The following is a 12514-nucleotide window of genomic DNA, read 5'->3' as shown; positions in this document are numbered from 1 at the left end:
ATGCAGTGCTGACAGTGGTGGATAACAGGGTAGGCTCAATCTCTGTCACAAAGAAATGCAACCATACATCACCGGCTCCGGCACACAAACTAATCTCGTCAATCAATACTGGTTGATTATTTACTTCATCATCTGTGATATCAGGCCACATTTCTAGCTGAGTGGAGAGCCAGGGAAGCAGGAGCATAAAAGTGATGAGCGAGACGCCAGCAAACAGCAGCTCAACACCCTCGGTGCTGCAGATTGGTTTAACCCCCAACCCCCCGGGGCCCAGATGGGTTCTCTCAGCCACTTTTTAGTTGTTAGTACACAATATTTTTAACGCTGTAACCGCTAACAGCATGCGTTTTTTCAGAAGGTTATAGTTGGGATCAAAGTTAAGGAGTGCCAGCTCACTTCTTAGTAAGTTACACAGGAGTTCTACCCAAACGGGCCGCCACTGACGGCAATTCAAACAACATTTTTGAACATTCTTAAATATAGCCATCACATAAGTTGACACTCACGACTAACTTTTCAATCTGAATCTCTAAGGTAAAAATATGATTTTCTGCTTTATATAATTACATATTAATCCACTATTGGCCAGAAAAGCTAATGCAGGGATCTAACTTGAGTCACCATGTTGTATTTCGCTGCATTATTTTACAAAAAAGAAATATATTATCAAACACCAAATAGTCTAGACGTTTATAGTTTTACCAAATTGTTTCTTTTAACTTTTACCTTGACCATAATCAGTCATCCACACATTCATAAACACACTGATAGTGGTGAGTTACACTGTAGCCACAGCTACCCTGGGGCAGACTGACAGAAGTAAGGCTACAATACAATCACCGCTACCGAACCCTCTGACCACCATCAGCAGGCAAGGCAGGTGAAGTGTCTTGCCCAAGGACACAACGATTGAGACAGAAAGAGCCAGGGTTTGAACCGGCAACCCACCAGTTTCATGACAAACCCTAACCACCATCACCACCATTATTCATTCAAGCTTCCTGCTTGAATGAACATAAGTTTAAACGTAAATTTGCTGGAGATATGAATAATTTTTGCCTTAACTGCATCACACACATAGGCCATTCATGGCAATTTTCACACCATATTTTGGATATTATTTAATTCATAATTAAGTAATATCCAAATAATATATTGGTCACCCCTGGGACTATCTTTCTAATTTGAGCCTCTAAGTTGAAAAATGTTTTGACTTAGAAGCAGCAAAGCTAATCTAGAGGTCTATATTAAGCCCCTCCTTTATATTTAACTTCATCATTGCAGTGAAATAAAATAAAATAATGCAACACCAAATTGTCTGGATCAGGGGTGTCCAAAATGTGGCCTAGGGGCCATTTGCGGCCCTTGTAATGATTTTGTTTGGCCCACAACCACAATTCAAGAATGGTAAAAATTTGGCCCACCACCACAGGCGACTATTACAAAGCAATTCCTTTGTAATTTTAATTTAATAGAAAATAGAATCACACACATCGATTGACATGGCGATTGACTGAGCTTAACTGTAACTAATTCTATGTGCTCTCTTTCAGACTCTAACCTTGAAAACTGGCTCAGAGTTTATATGTTTTTTCTTTCTAGGTGAAACGACTAAAGGAGCTACATCCATTAACATTTACTTTTCCTTCCCATAGAGAGTACTCCTGGATCAGTGCTTCTTTGTTCTCTTTGTGTCTCTGCTCTGTTCTCTCTAAGCCCCAGTCAGTCGTGGCAGATGGCCGCTCACACTGAGCCTGGTTCTGGTTCTGCTGGAGGTTTCTTCCTGTTAAAAGGGAGTTTTTCCTCTCCACTGTCGCTACATGCATGCTCAGTATGAGGGATTGCTACAAAGGCAACGCCAGTGACTGTCCACTGTCTCTACATGGTCATCCAGGAGGAGTGAATGCTGCAAGTCACTGACTGGATGCAATCTGATGGGTTTCCTTAGACAGAAAAACATTTTATCCAATTTGAATAAATAACTAACTCTGACTGCACTGTTCAATGGTTAGGATTAATTGGAATGTATGTACCTGACTTTTGTGAAGTGCCTTGAGACAACATGTGTTGTGAATTGGTGCTATATACAGGTCCTTCTCAAAATATTAGCATATTGTGATAAAGTTCATTATTTTCCATAATGTCATGATGAAAATTTAACATTCATATATTTTAGATTCATTGCACACTAACTGAAATATTTCAGGTCTTTTATTGTCTTAATACAGATGATTTTGGCATACAGCTCATGAAAACCTAAAATTCCTATCTCGCAAAATTAGCATATCATTAAAAGGGTCTCTAAACGAGCTATGAACCTAATCATCTGAATCAACGAGTTAACTCTAAACACCTGCAAAAGATTCCTGAGGCCTTTAAAACTCCCAGCCTGGTTCATCACTCAAAACCCCAATCATGGGTAAGACTGCCGACCTGACTGCTGTCCAGAAGGCCACTATTGACACCCTCAAGCAAGAGGGTAAGACACAGAAAGAAATTTCTGAATGAATAGGCTGTTCCCAGAGTGCTGTATCAAGGCACCTCAGTGGGAAGTCTGTGGGAAGGAAAAAGTGTGGCAGAAAACGCTGCACAACGAGAAGAGGTGACCGGACCCTGAGGAAGATTGTGGAGAAGGGCCGATTCCAGACCTTGGGGGACCTGAGGAAGCAGTGGACTGAGTCTGGAGTAGAAACATCCAGAGCCACCATGCACAGGCGTGTGCAGGAAATGGGCTACAGGTGCCGCATTCCCCAGGTCAAGCCACTTTTGAACCAGAAACAGCGGCAGAAGCGCCTGACCTGGGCTACAGAGAAGCAGCACTGGACTGTTGCTCAGTGGTCCAAAGTACTTTTTTCAGATGAAAGCAAATTCTGCATGTCATTCGGAAATCAAGGTGCCAGAGTCTGGAGGAAGACTGGGGAGAAGGAAATGCCAAAATGCCAGAAGTCCAGTGTCAAGTACCCACAGTCAGTGATGATCTGGGGTGCCGTGTCAGCTGCTGGTGTTGGTCCACTGTGTTTTATCAAGGGCAGGGTCAATGCAGCTAGCTATCAGGAGATTATGGAGCACTTCATGCTTCCATCTGCTGAAAAGCTTTATGGAGATGAAGATTTCATTTTTCAGCACGACTTGGCACCTGCTCACAGTGCCAAAACCACTGGTAAATGGTTTACTGACCATGGTATCACTGTGCTCAATTGGCCTGCCAACTCTCCTGACCTGAACCCCATAGAGAATCTGTGGGATATTGTGAAGAGAACGTTGAGAGACTCAAGACCCAACACTCTGGATGAGCTAAAGGCCGCTATCGAAGCATCCTGGGCCTCCATAAGACCTCAGCAGTGCCACAGGCTGATTGCCTCCATGCCACGCCGCATTGAAGCAGTCATTTCTGCCAAAGGATTCCCGACCAAGTATTGAGTGCATAACTGTACATGATTATTTGAAGGTTGACGTTTTTTGTATTAAAACACTTTTCTTTTATTGGTCGGATGAAATATGCTAATTTTGCGAGATAGGAATTTTGGGTTTTCATGAGCTGTATGCCAAAATCATCCGTTTTAAGACAATAAAAGACCTGAAATATTTCAGTTAGTGTGCAATGAATCTAAAATATATGAATGTTAAATTTTCATCATGACATTATGGAAAATAATTAACTTTATCACAATATGCTAATATTTTGAGAAGGACCTGTAAATAAATTGAATAGAATTAAATTGAATATATTCCAAAGCAGCATCAAATTTGGCTACTTTCAACCTAAAAATCTCAACCTATGTTACAAGACGCCCGGATTAAACTAGTCTAGATAACCCAATCACAATCCACCCCATAAAATCCTCACCTCAAAATAGGGGATGCTGTTATAATAAAGAATTACACTGAAACATAAAACATATTGAAAAAGATGAATAAAAATGTTAAGACATTTAAGCCTAGAAATAGTTTTTTTTTTTTTTTTTTCTGCAGGGAGCCGTTTGGGGATGAAGAGTTGAATGTGTTCCTGACTAAAGAGTACCTTGTTGAAGGCTTTGTAGCACAGTCCACACAGTTCAACAAGGTAGGACAGGCTGAACGAGCCATACTGGATCACGAAGCTCAGCAGCTTAGAGAAAGGCTCCAGGAGACTCTGCAACATTTCAAGATGTTTCACCTAAATTTTCACACCTGTTTAAAGAAATTTCAAATGTTTTATTGAACTTACCCGAGTTGCGTTTGTGGTTGGGATCTTTAGAAGACAAATAATTATCCTTAAACTGGAATCCATTGGGCACTGTGGAGACACACATTGCAACATATTTGACCAATCTAGGCTGCTATCGTTCTTTAAAAAATAAAAATAAAAGACTGCACAGTGCATGGTCCTGTTCCTGGATGTGGTGCACTCACTAATTTGACGTCCAAGGTTAAAAGCATCAGAGTCAAATCAATTACAATTTTAAGACTGTCCTATTGAACCAGACAAAGACACCGCTAGATGCTTTTTCCTTCCACTGTAATCACATTAAATCATATCAGACCATGACTGAGTGAGCGGAAGAGTTGATATCTACCTTTAGAGGAAGGACGGAGGGCAGTTTTGTGAGGAAGGTCTGGAACTGGTTGCAGATGGTTGTCCACAGGTTGCTGGGAGAGTCCATGGGGAGAGCCTCCATGAAGGTGGCAATGTTGTCCAGGCAGTGCAGCATTGTGCCCCCTGCTGGTAGACTCTTTTTGTTGTTTAAGCCCTGGAGGGCATGGAGGGATAAAACATAACATGGTTTTGTAATGCAATTCTTTAATCCAGGATATTTCCATTTAGGTGATTGTTCAGTCCTGGTTTATCAGAGCACCGATGATGGAAGCAGGTGGCTGAGCATGTAGTGCAGACAGCTCATGCATTTACATTTTTAATTATTTGATTTAACAGAAACAACAAAGTAGCAGCATGCTGCCAGGTTCGCACAGGTTCTAGAAATGTTTACACAGTTTCTTGTTTTAAATGGACTTCTGCTGCCAGAGCCAAGAAAAGCTTATTGTTTGACAAGAGCTCCCCCTGATGGTTGCATTAATTGCATGCAAGGAGAAAAAAACCGCACCTCAAGCAGCATGTTGAGAGCTGCAACAGAGCTCAGCTCATTGAAGTCTATCAGAGAAGACGCAAGTGTTCGCAGGAAACTCCCATCTGTGAAGATATTAGAAAAAAGACGATTTTATTTCTTGCAGAATCAGATTTACTTTGGCTGAAAAGATGAAGCAGACCTTTGATGTTGCTCTGGAAGAGCTGGGGCAGGATGCCATTAGGGGCCAGCTGGTGAAACATGCAACGCAGAAACTGCTTGGCCACACCTGCTACATTTCCAGGGATGAGCATACTGGAAACAGAGACAGAGTATTTCTGTGTGCACACCTGCTGCAGAATATCTGAATGTCTCTAGCCTCAGCTTCAAAGTCTCATACCTCTCGGCTTGTCCGGAGAAATTGGCACTCGATGCCAGCCTACAGGAGTCAAAGCAGCAGATATGAACTCAGGGAGGAATCATGCATGAGATCAAAGAGCCAGTTATGAAACTGAAGTGCTGTGTGGATGGAGCTCCTGTGCCCTACCTGCCCACAGACTGCATGATGTCGAGAAGCATGGGAGCAGCCAAATCAGGGCTGAGGTGGATGAACATGGATAAAACTACCACTGCAAGGGCTAGAGTGTCCTCGTCATATTCTTCCAGCACAGCTGCACAGTCTCGGCACCTTAGGCAAAGCATAAAAAATACAACAAGTTAGCCTGGGTATTAAACTTAGGTTTTCATACAAGTACAGGTGATGAATTAGTCACCGGTCAGACATGGTGGTAGGTTGCTCATCGATGAACTCCTCAGGTGCTGGGACAAACATGCTGACCGTGCTTGGTGCTGAAAGTAAGCTTGTTTTTGTGGGACCTACCAAGAAGAAGACACGGTTCCCTTCAGTTTTTGTTTCACCATCTCTGTGTGCATTATTTCCCGAAAAATTCACGTTGTTATAGAGAAAAGTCCCAAGCATCTGACCGGTTTCCCAGGTGCAGATATTGTGTGGTGCGCTGGACTGATGCTCCAGCTGCCTCTTCATCAGCTGACTCATCGTCAGAGCGCCCAAAGAGCCTCGTTTCGCCTGCCGGTACTGAGCTGAAGGTCAAACAAGAAAAGAAGCAAACAATAACAGTCATATTATGTTTAGTTTGATTACAGGCCATTTGTAGTTTCACAATCTAAGAAGAGTTGAAACCAGATATTTACATACACTGTATAAATAGACACAACTCTATTTCTCCCCACTGTCTGACAATAAATCAGAGAAAATGTTGGTTTAGGTCACTTCTATTTGTGAAATGCCAGAATAATGAGAGAGACTAAAATTCAGAAACCTTTTATTACTTTCTTTAAATTCTGATGTTTACATTCAATAAGATTAATATGCCTTTAAACAATTCCTGAAAGCCCAGATGATGCTGTCATAGCTTTTTAAATGTCTGATAGGTTAATCAACAACATTTAACTTAATTGGAGGCACACATGTAAATTTACTTTACGAAATCACCTCAAACACTCTGCTTCCTTGTGTGACACCATGGAAAAATCTAAATAAATCAATCAAGATATCAGGAAGAGAATTTGAGACCTCCACACGTCTGGTTCAACCTTGGTTACAATTTCCAGATACCTGAAGGTGCTGCGTTCATCTCTTCAAACAGTTATAAGCAAGTATAAACAGCATGAGAATGTCCAGCTATCATACTGTTCTGGAAAGGGATGGGTTCTGTGTCCAAAATGATGAATGAGTTCTGCTTTAGAAATGTATGAATCAACTCATGATGAAAAGCAGAAGACTTTGTGGAGATGCTGGCTGAAGGTGATAAGAGAGTGTCATTATCCACAGGGAAACGAGTCCTGTGCTGACATGGGTGGAAAGGCCACCCCTTCAAGAGTGATATTAAATACCAGATTACAGTTTGCAAATACAATCAGAGACAGAGGCCTTTCTTTTGGAGATAAGGTCTGTGGCCTGATGAAACTAACGTTGAAGTGTTTTGCCATAATGACCATTTTTACATTTGATAACAAATATTGCAAGCCTGAGAACATCATTCTGACTGTGAAGTACGGAGGTGGCAGCATGTTGTGGGTGTGTTTTGTTACAGGAGGAATTGGTGTACTTTGCAAGATATATTAAATAAAGAAAAAACATTACGTGGAAATATTGAAGAAACATCAGCCAGGAAGTTAAAGTTTAGACTATAATGGGTCTTCCAAATAATACCCTTAAGCATACCACGAAATAAAAAATAAAAAAAGTGTTTTAAGAATGTGAAAGTCGGTTTTTTGGAGTGGCCATCACAAAGCCCTGATCTCAGTCCCCCAGACAATGTATGGGCAAAGTGTGTGTTAGCAAACCTGATCCAGTTTAACCAGTTCTGTCCAGTTATCTGTTGAGAGATGCTTGTGGAAGGATTCCCCAAATGTCTGACCCAAGGTTTAAATTGTAAAAGGCATATTCTGTCAAATACTGAGGAAATGTAAACTTCTGAATGTGAAGGAAGTAAAACAAATACTCTCTGTCATTACTCTGACATTTAGCAAACAAGCATAATGTCATTAATATAAGTTCATCTAAAAGAGGAAGATTTTACTCAGATGTAATGCCAATCGGAGAGAAAAAAGTTTATATGTATTTTAAGCTTCTGGGGAATGGTATTAGAAGTTGCTAAAACAGATCCTGTAGAGGAGCTTGTGGTTCCTACTGGACACTGAAGAGCGATGGCTCGTTTCAGGCAGAGCAGCTTCAAGAGTTGGAGCTGAGGCTGATTCCCGGGGCTTTTCCAAGGCAGACATACCTTTGTGATCTGCAGGGCAATAATGGAGAGAACATGTGCATTACAACATATTTGACAGACCAGATGTCTGTATGAATAAAGTTTGAACAACAGAACAACACAGAAGTAAAAGAAAGCATAATTTCCCCTCACAGTAAAGGTTTAATGCACTAAAAATAGAAATAAAATGCATGGTAAGTCCTTAATTTCAAGCTAAGATAGATTTTATGTTGTAAATATTTATAAAATATCAAGGATATCTTTCTCCAATGTGCAAGTAGGGTTTGAGGCTTTAGACAAGTTCAGATCTAGGGTCAGAAAAAAGGCAGCTAACATCGGTGCAGACCCCACACATCCTGGACACAAATTGTTTAGACTTGTATCTTCAGGTCGGAGCTGCAGAAACCAGCCTCCACAGAGACAGTTTCTTCCTCCAAGGTGTCTCTCTAAATAAACAACTCTAAAATAAACTCTAAAGTCAAATTCTTCGCTAATTTGCAGAGACCTGGCGAATAAAGCTGATTCTGATTTTATTTTGACAAGTTGTATCTAGGAGAAGCAAGGTCTTCTAAAAGACAAACAAGCCTCTACATGAAAAGCAGATATTATGGGAGTCAGACATCTTACGCTCTGAATATATAAGACAAAGGTTAAAATCTAAGAATTCAATAACACTGAAAATAATACTTTAACATTAAAGCAATAAGATCTTTGTGGCGAGAAATATATGGGAACAAGCAGTTTAGTTGTAGCTTCAGTTATCTTCTATTTATAACTGATAAATCCGATGTTTAAGGAATTAGTTTAGTGCAGGTAAAATATCTGAAAGTTTGAACACACTTTAAAAGCAATGAAACATTTTTTTTTTTCTTTTATTGCTTTAACTGAAGAGCATAAACATTGGTTGATGAGTTTGGATTCAAAGAAGCAAAGTAATGCAATGTTATGCCGTTTTTAGCTTTAGAAACTATTTTTAGAGGTAAATTTCATGCAGGCTGCAAATAGATTTTTTTAGTTCATTTAAGGCTGAAAATCTATTTATTTGTCTTTGTTGTTGAGATCCTGCTGTGGAGACAGATTCAAACCAGATTCACAAAAAGCTACTTCAGGGTGCAGATGACTTCATGGAGAAGGTAACCAATGACATTTCAAATCATATTCAAAGCAACAAATCCAATCTAAGGTCCAACACCTGTAATTTTCCTGGATGGACCCAACTATAACCTAGACCAATGTGGCTGTGATCAGGTGCCTCGAAGTTGAAATGGATTTTCACACCATCTGTCTGAAATTCGGAAGACCTTCTCTGAGATGATCCTGCCCACCTGTGTGGACTAACACATGTTTACTCAAGTTTTTTCAATGATGATCAAGAGTCTCATTGATTAATTTAAATGTCGTATTTAGACCCAAGCTGACAACATGTTCATTTAGACCTCATGAGTTTCTGTCAATCATTAGAGATTTGCTTGAAGGTAAATTTGGAGAAAAATGACAAAAATCAGCTAATTTTCTCCAATGTTCCTGTCCAGCATGATCAAAAGATAATGACCTTCTTATTTAAGAAGTTGTTAATCTATCCTCGGATCTTACCCGTCTCAGTTGTCAGTTCTCCTCCCAGCTTGTCGAACGTGTTGAACGAGATGTCCAGATATTCCCTCTGGATGGCGCTGACAGCTATCTTCCTCTGTTTCCGCTGTCGGGGAACGATCTGTATTTTAAACTCTGCTTCATCGTTATAGTCTGCGTTGTCAGGTTTGGGGTCGCTATCAACTTCGTCCCCCATGTCATCGTCTTCCTCGTCGTCTCCGTCCTCTTCTTCATCATTGCTGTTGGTCTTGCTTTTCTCTGGTGAGGAAGGAGGCTCAGCTTTGTCTTCTGGGATGTCCAGGAAGATGGTCCTGCCAGAGGGACTGGAGCCTGTTCCCATCTCCGCCCTTACGTTCTCAGGGATCACAGAGGTGTCATCTAATGAGGTGTCGGGAACATTCGGAGTCTTCTTCAGCAGATCTCTCTTCTGCTTCAGGGTCATTGGGCTTTCATAGGAAATGTTCTCCAGACGTTCAGGGATATCTAAGGAGGCACTTGGAGTCAAACCCTTCAGCTTCTTCTCTGAGGAATGTTGCTCTTTTCCAACCACAACTTCTGGGTGCTTCTTTTCAATGGAACAGTCCTCCACACTCACCTGAACCACCGGAGACAACCTCAAAGTGTTACTGCTAGCAGGGGAAGCTGAGACCTTTGGACTCCCGCTGAACCTCGAACCTATGATAGTGTTAAGGTCAAACTCTTCATCGCTCTCAACAATTCTCAGTGGAGGCAATGGTTCAAAAACCAAGGAGTCGCTGTCGGACATGGAAAGCAGAGAGTGCTTTTCTGGAATTGAGGTGCAGTCTGAGTAGAGGTCAATGAGGTCTTGATCCTCCTTCTCCTGAGTTGATCCATCCAAAGAGCCCTGATCCAGTTTGTCCTCAAAGGTCTCCATGCAGCTAAGCCGCACCTCTGGGATGACAGGTTTAGACGAGTCAGACTGCCCTCCACGGGAACCTCGGCGATCCACTGGATCGACCCGAACTGAAGAGCCGTCAGAGGATCCTTTACCTTGTTGCCTGCGGGACGTGGATGAGGGAAGGACCACATGGGGCACCTGCATGTCACAACGATCAATGCAGGACTTCCTCCGGTGTTCGTCCAAACTGAAAAGGATGGAGTCTGTATTGGAAATGTCCAGAGACTTTTGCTTATGCATGGCCTGAAGTCGCTTCTTCCTGGTGCTCTCCTCCCTGACGCAGTGCAGGATGCTGTCCTGGAGGGCGCTGGCTTCACGGTACTCTGAGAGCTCGATTTCACCTGACGCACAGAATAAAAATGAGGCTGAAAGGAAAGAGACTCCTGCAATCAGAAAAAAAGGATCACAGTTGTGCTTCAAAACATGCCAGACTGTGAAAGCTTCTTACTTCTCTTGGCATTCAGCTCCACTGGTTGATACTTTACAGACTTGTTGCCTCCGATTCTCTTCAAACGGGCAAAAAAGGTCTGGGACTCCTTGTTAGCAGCTCCAGTTGGTGTGTCGTGGACATCTGACTCGTCAAAGACGCTGTCCTCTTCTGACACAGAAAAACATTACAGGACATGGGATATATTAACATTCAGCATGTCATCTTCTTGAAAGACCACAATTTAGGTTAAATATTGAATGTTTAGCCATTAACAATTTAGTAATTTATAAAGAAATGTTAACATGTTGAAGTACACTCTTTTTTATTTATCTCTGGAGAAAAAAGGTGGTTTAAACACAGGTAAACACAAAATATGATCATAGTTTTAGGCATTAAAGATATTATATGCAAGATATGCACTTTGATTTCAACAGTAGCAACAGTCTGGTGTAGGTCCCATAACATTATAAGACTTTTGGAGATTTCTTTTAGCCTCTTGCGGTCTGCTTTCATGGTGACCTTGCTTGGACAGCCAGACCTAAGCATATTGGCAGTTGCTTTGAACATCCTCTATTTGTAGACTATTTTACGAAGAGTCAAATGGCTGATTTTGATTTAATCTTGTTTAAATCCTTTACCTGAAGCATAATCTGTTGTATTCTTTCTGAAGGCAACCTGGTGTTTACTCTCTCTTCAACAGTCAGGAAAACTAATCATCTGAGGTTAAACAGGAGAAACCTCTTACACAATGATGAGTAATGATGTGAGCCTGATGTGATATGCCTGTTTGTAATTTTTGCCATGTGAAGTGGGAATAAATGTGGAGTGTCTTGGTCCCCTCTAGACTGTTGTCCCAAATTAGCCTCAAACCACCACATACCTTGATACCTGCCGATGCATAATTTGTCTAATTTAGCCATTTTGCATGCTAAATATCTAAATTTATATTTAGATATATATAAGGAACTGGATTCCTATTAATAATTTTTATTCAATTCTTAATCAGTTTGACTAGAAAATTTAAAATAATTGTTTTTTTAATATAATTGCAATTAAAGTAAGGGGTTTATTTATTCCTCACCAGAAATTACATTTTTTATTACATTTTAGAGAAAATCTTAAAAGGTCTTTCTTAGTATTGTTACATTGTTTTTTAATAAATAGCCATATGTCCAAATATGTTAGACAAAAACACAGACTGTTGGTTTCTGACTTTTTCAGGATTGTATGTTTTAAAATGGCCAATTGGAAAATGCATCTCTGCATCCAAACTGTTTCATGATCTAACAATTATTAGTTAATTAGCGATGAAATGGACGAGGAACAAAACATTCCTCCTCTTACCTTTTTCTTTCTCACTATAGCGACTTATGTTGGAGTTGTCGCTGTAGAGAGGCCCAGATGCTGCATTCGGACGGCAGCTGTGATACTGAGCATTCAGTGTGTTGATGGTGATGTGGATCAGGTGAAGGACCACTTTACTGCCATCCATCTCTCTGTAAGGGTACTGCAATACATGAAAAATAAAGCCAAATTAAACACAGGTCCTCTTCCAGCCTCCTTAGACACAGTTGTAGCTATTTTAAATGTTTTCTCACTTTCTGACTTTAAATGAGACTAAATTTGTCCTGTTTTTGGTCAGCTAGAATTACCAAAACCATATATATTTGCTAAATGCCAGAATAATGGATGAAAGATTTTTTATTTATTTCTTTGCTTAAAATCAGAAATTAAAATGCCATTACAT

The 12514-nt window shown here is 40.7% G+C and overlaps 1 protein-coding gene across 2 annotated transcripts in view; it reads right to left on the bottom strand.

Annotated features, from left to right (window-relative positions):
• The window catches only part of LOC124855318 (protein unc-79 homolog), a 63505-nt gene that overhangs the window by 7348 nt on the left and 43643 nt on the right, over positions 1-12514 (bottom strand). For both annotated transcript variants that reach the window (XM_047345071.1, XM_047345072.1), the window contains 12 exons: positions 12112-12274; positions 10786-10935; positions 9422-10678; positions 7757-7858; positions 5816-6143; positions 5590-5730; positions 5443-5481; positions 5245-5357; positions 5082-5167; positions 4557-4730; positions 4208-4276; positions 4022-4132 (listed from right to left, as the gene is read on the bottom strand). In XM_047345071.1, coding sequence (XP_047201027.1) covers positions 4022-4132; positions 4208-4276; positions 4557-4730; positions 5082-5167; positions 5245-5357; positions 5443-5481; positions 5590-5730; positions 5816-6143; positions 7757-7858; positions 9422-10678; positions 10786-10935; positions 12112-12274 — 2733 coding nt within the window. The remainder of the gene's footprint in view (positions 1-4021; positions 4133-4207; positions 4277-4556; positions 4731-5081; positions 5168-5244; positions 5358-5442; positions 5482-5589; positions 5731-5815; positions 6144-7756; positions 7859-9421; positions 10679-10785; positions 10936-12111; positions 12275-12514) is intronic.

Source organism: Girardinichthys multiradiatus, chromosome 19 (genome assembly GCF_021462225.1).
Source record: "Girardinichthys multiradiatus isolate DD_20200921_A chromosome 19, DD_fGirMul_XY1, whole genome shotgun sequence".
Classification (NCBI taxonomy): domain Eukaryota; kingdom Metazoa; phylum Chordata; class Actinopteri; order Cyprinodontiformes; family Goodeidae; genus Girardinichthys; species Girardinichthys multiradiatus.
Note: the sequence above shows the minus strand (reverse complement) of the source record. Positions and strands in the feature narration are given on the sequence as shown.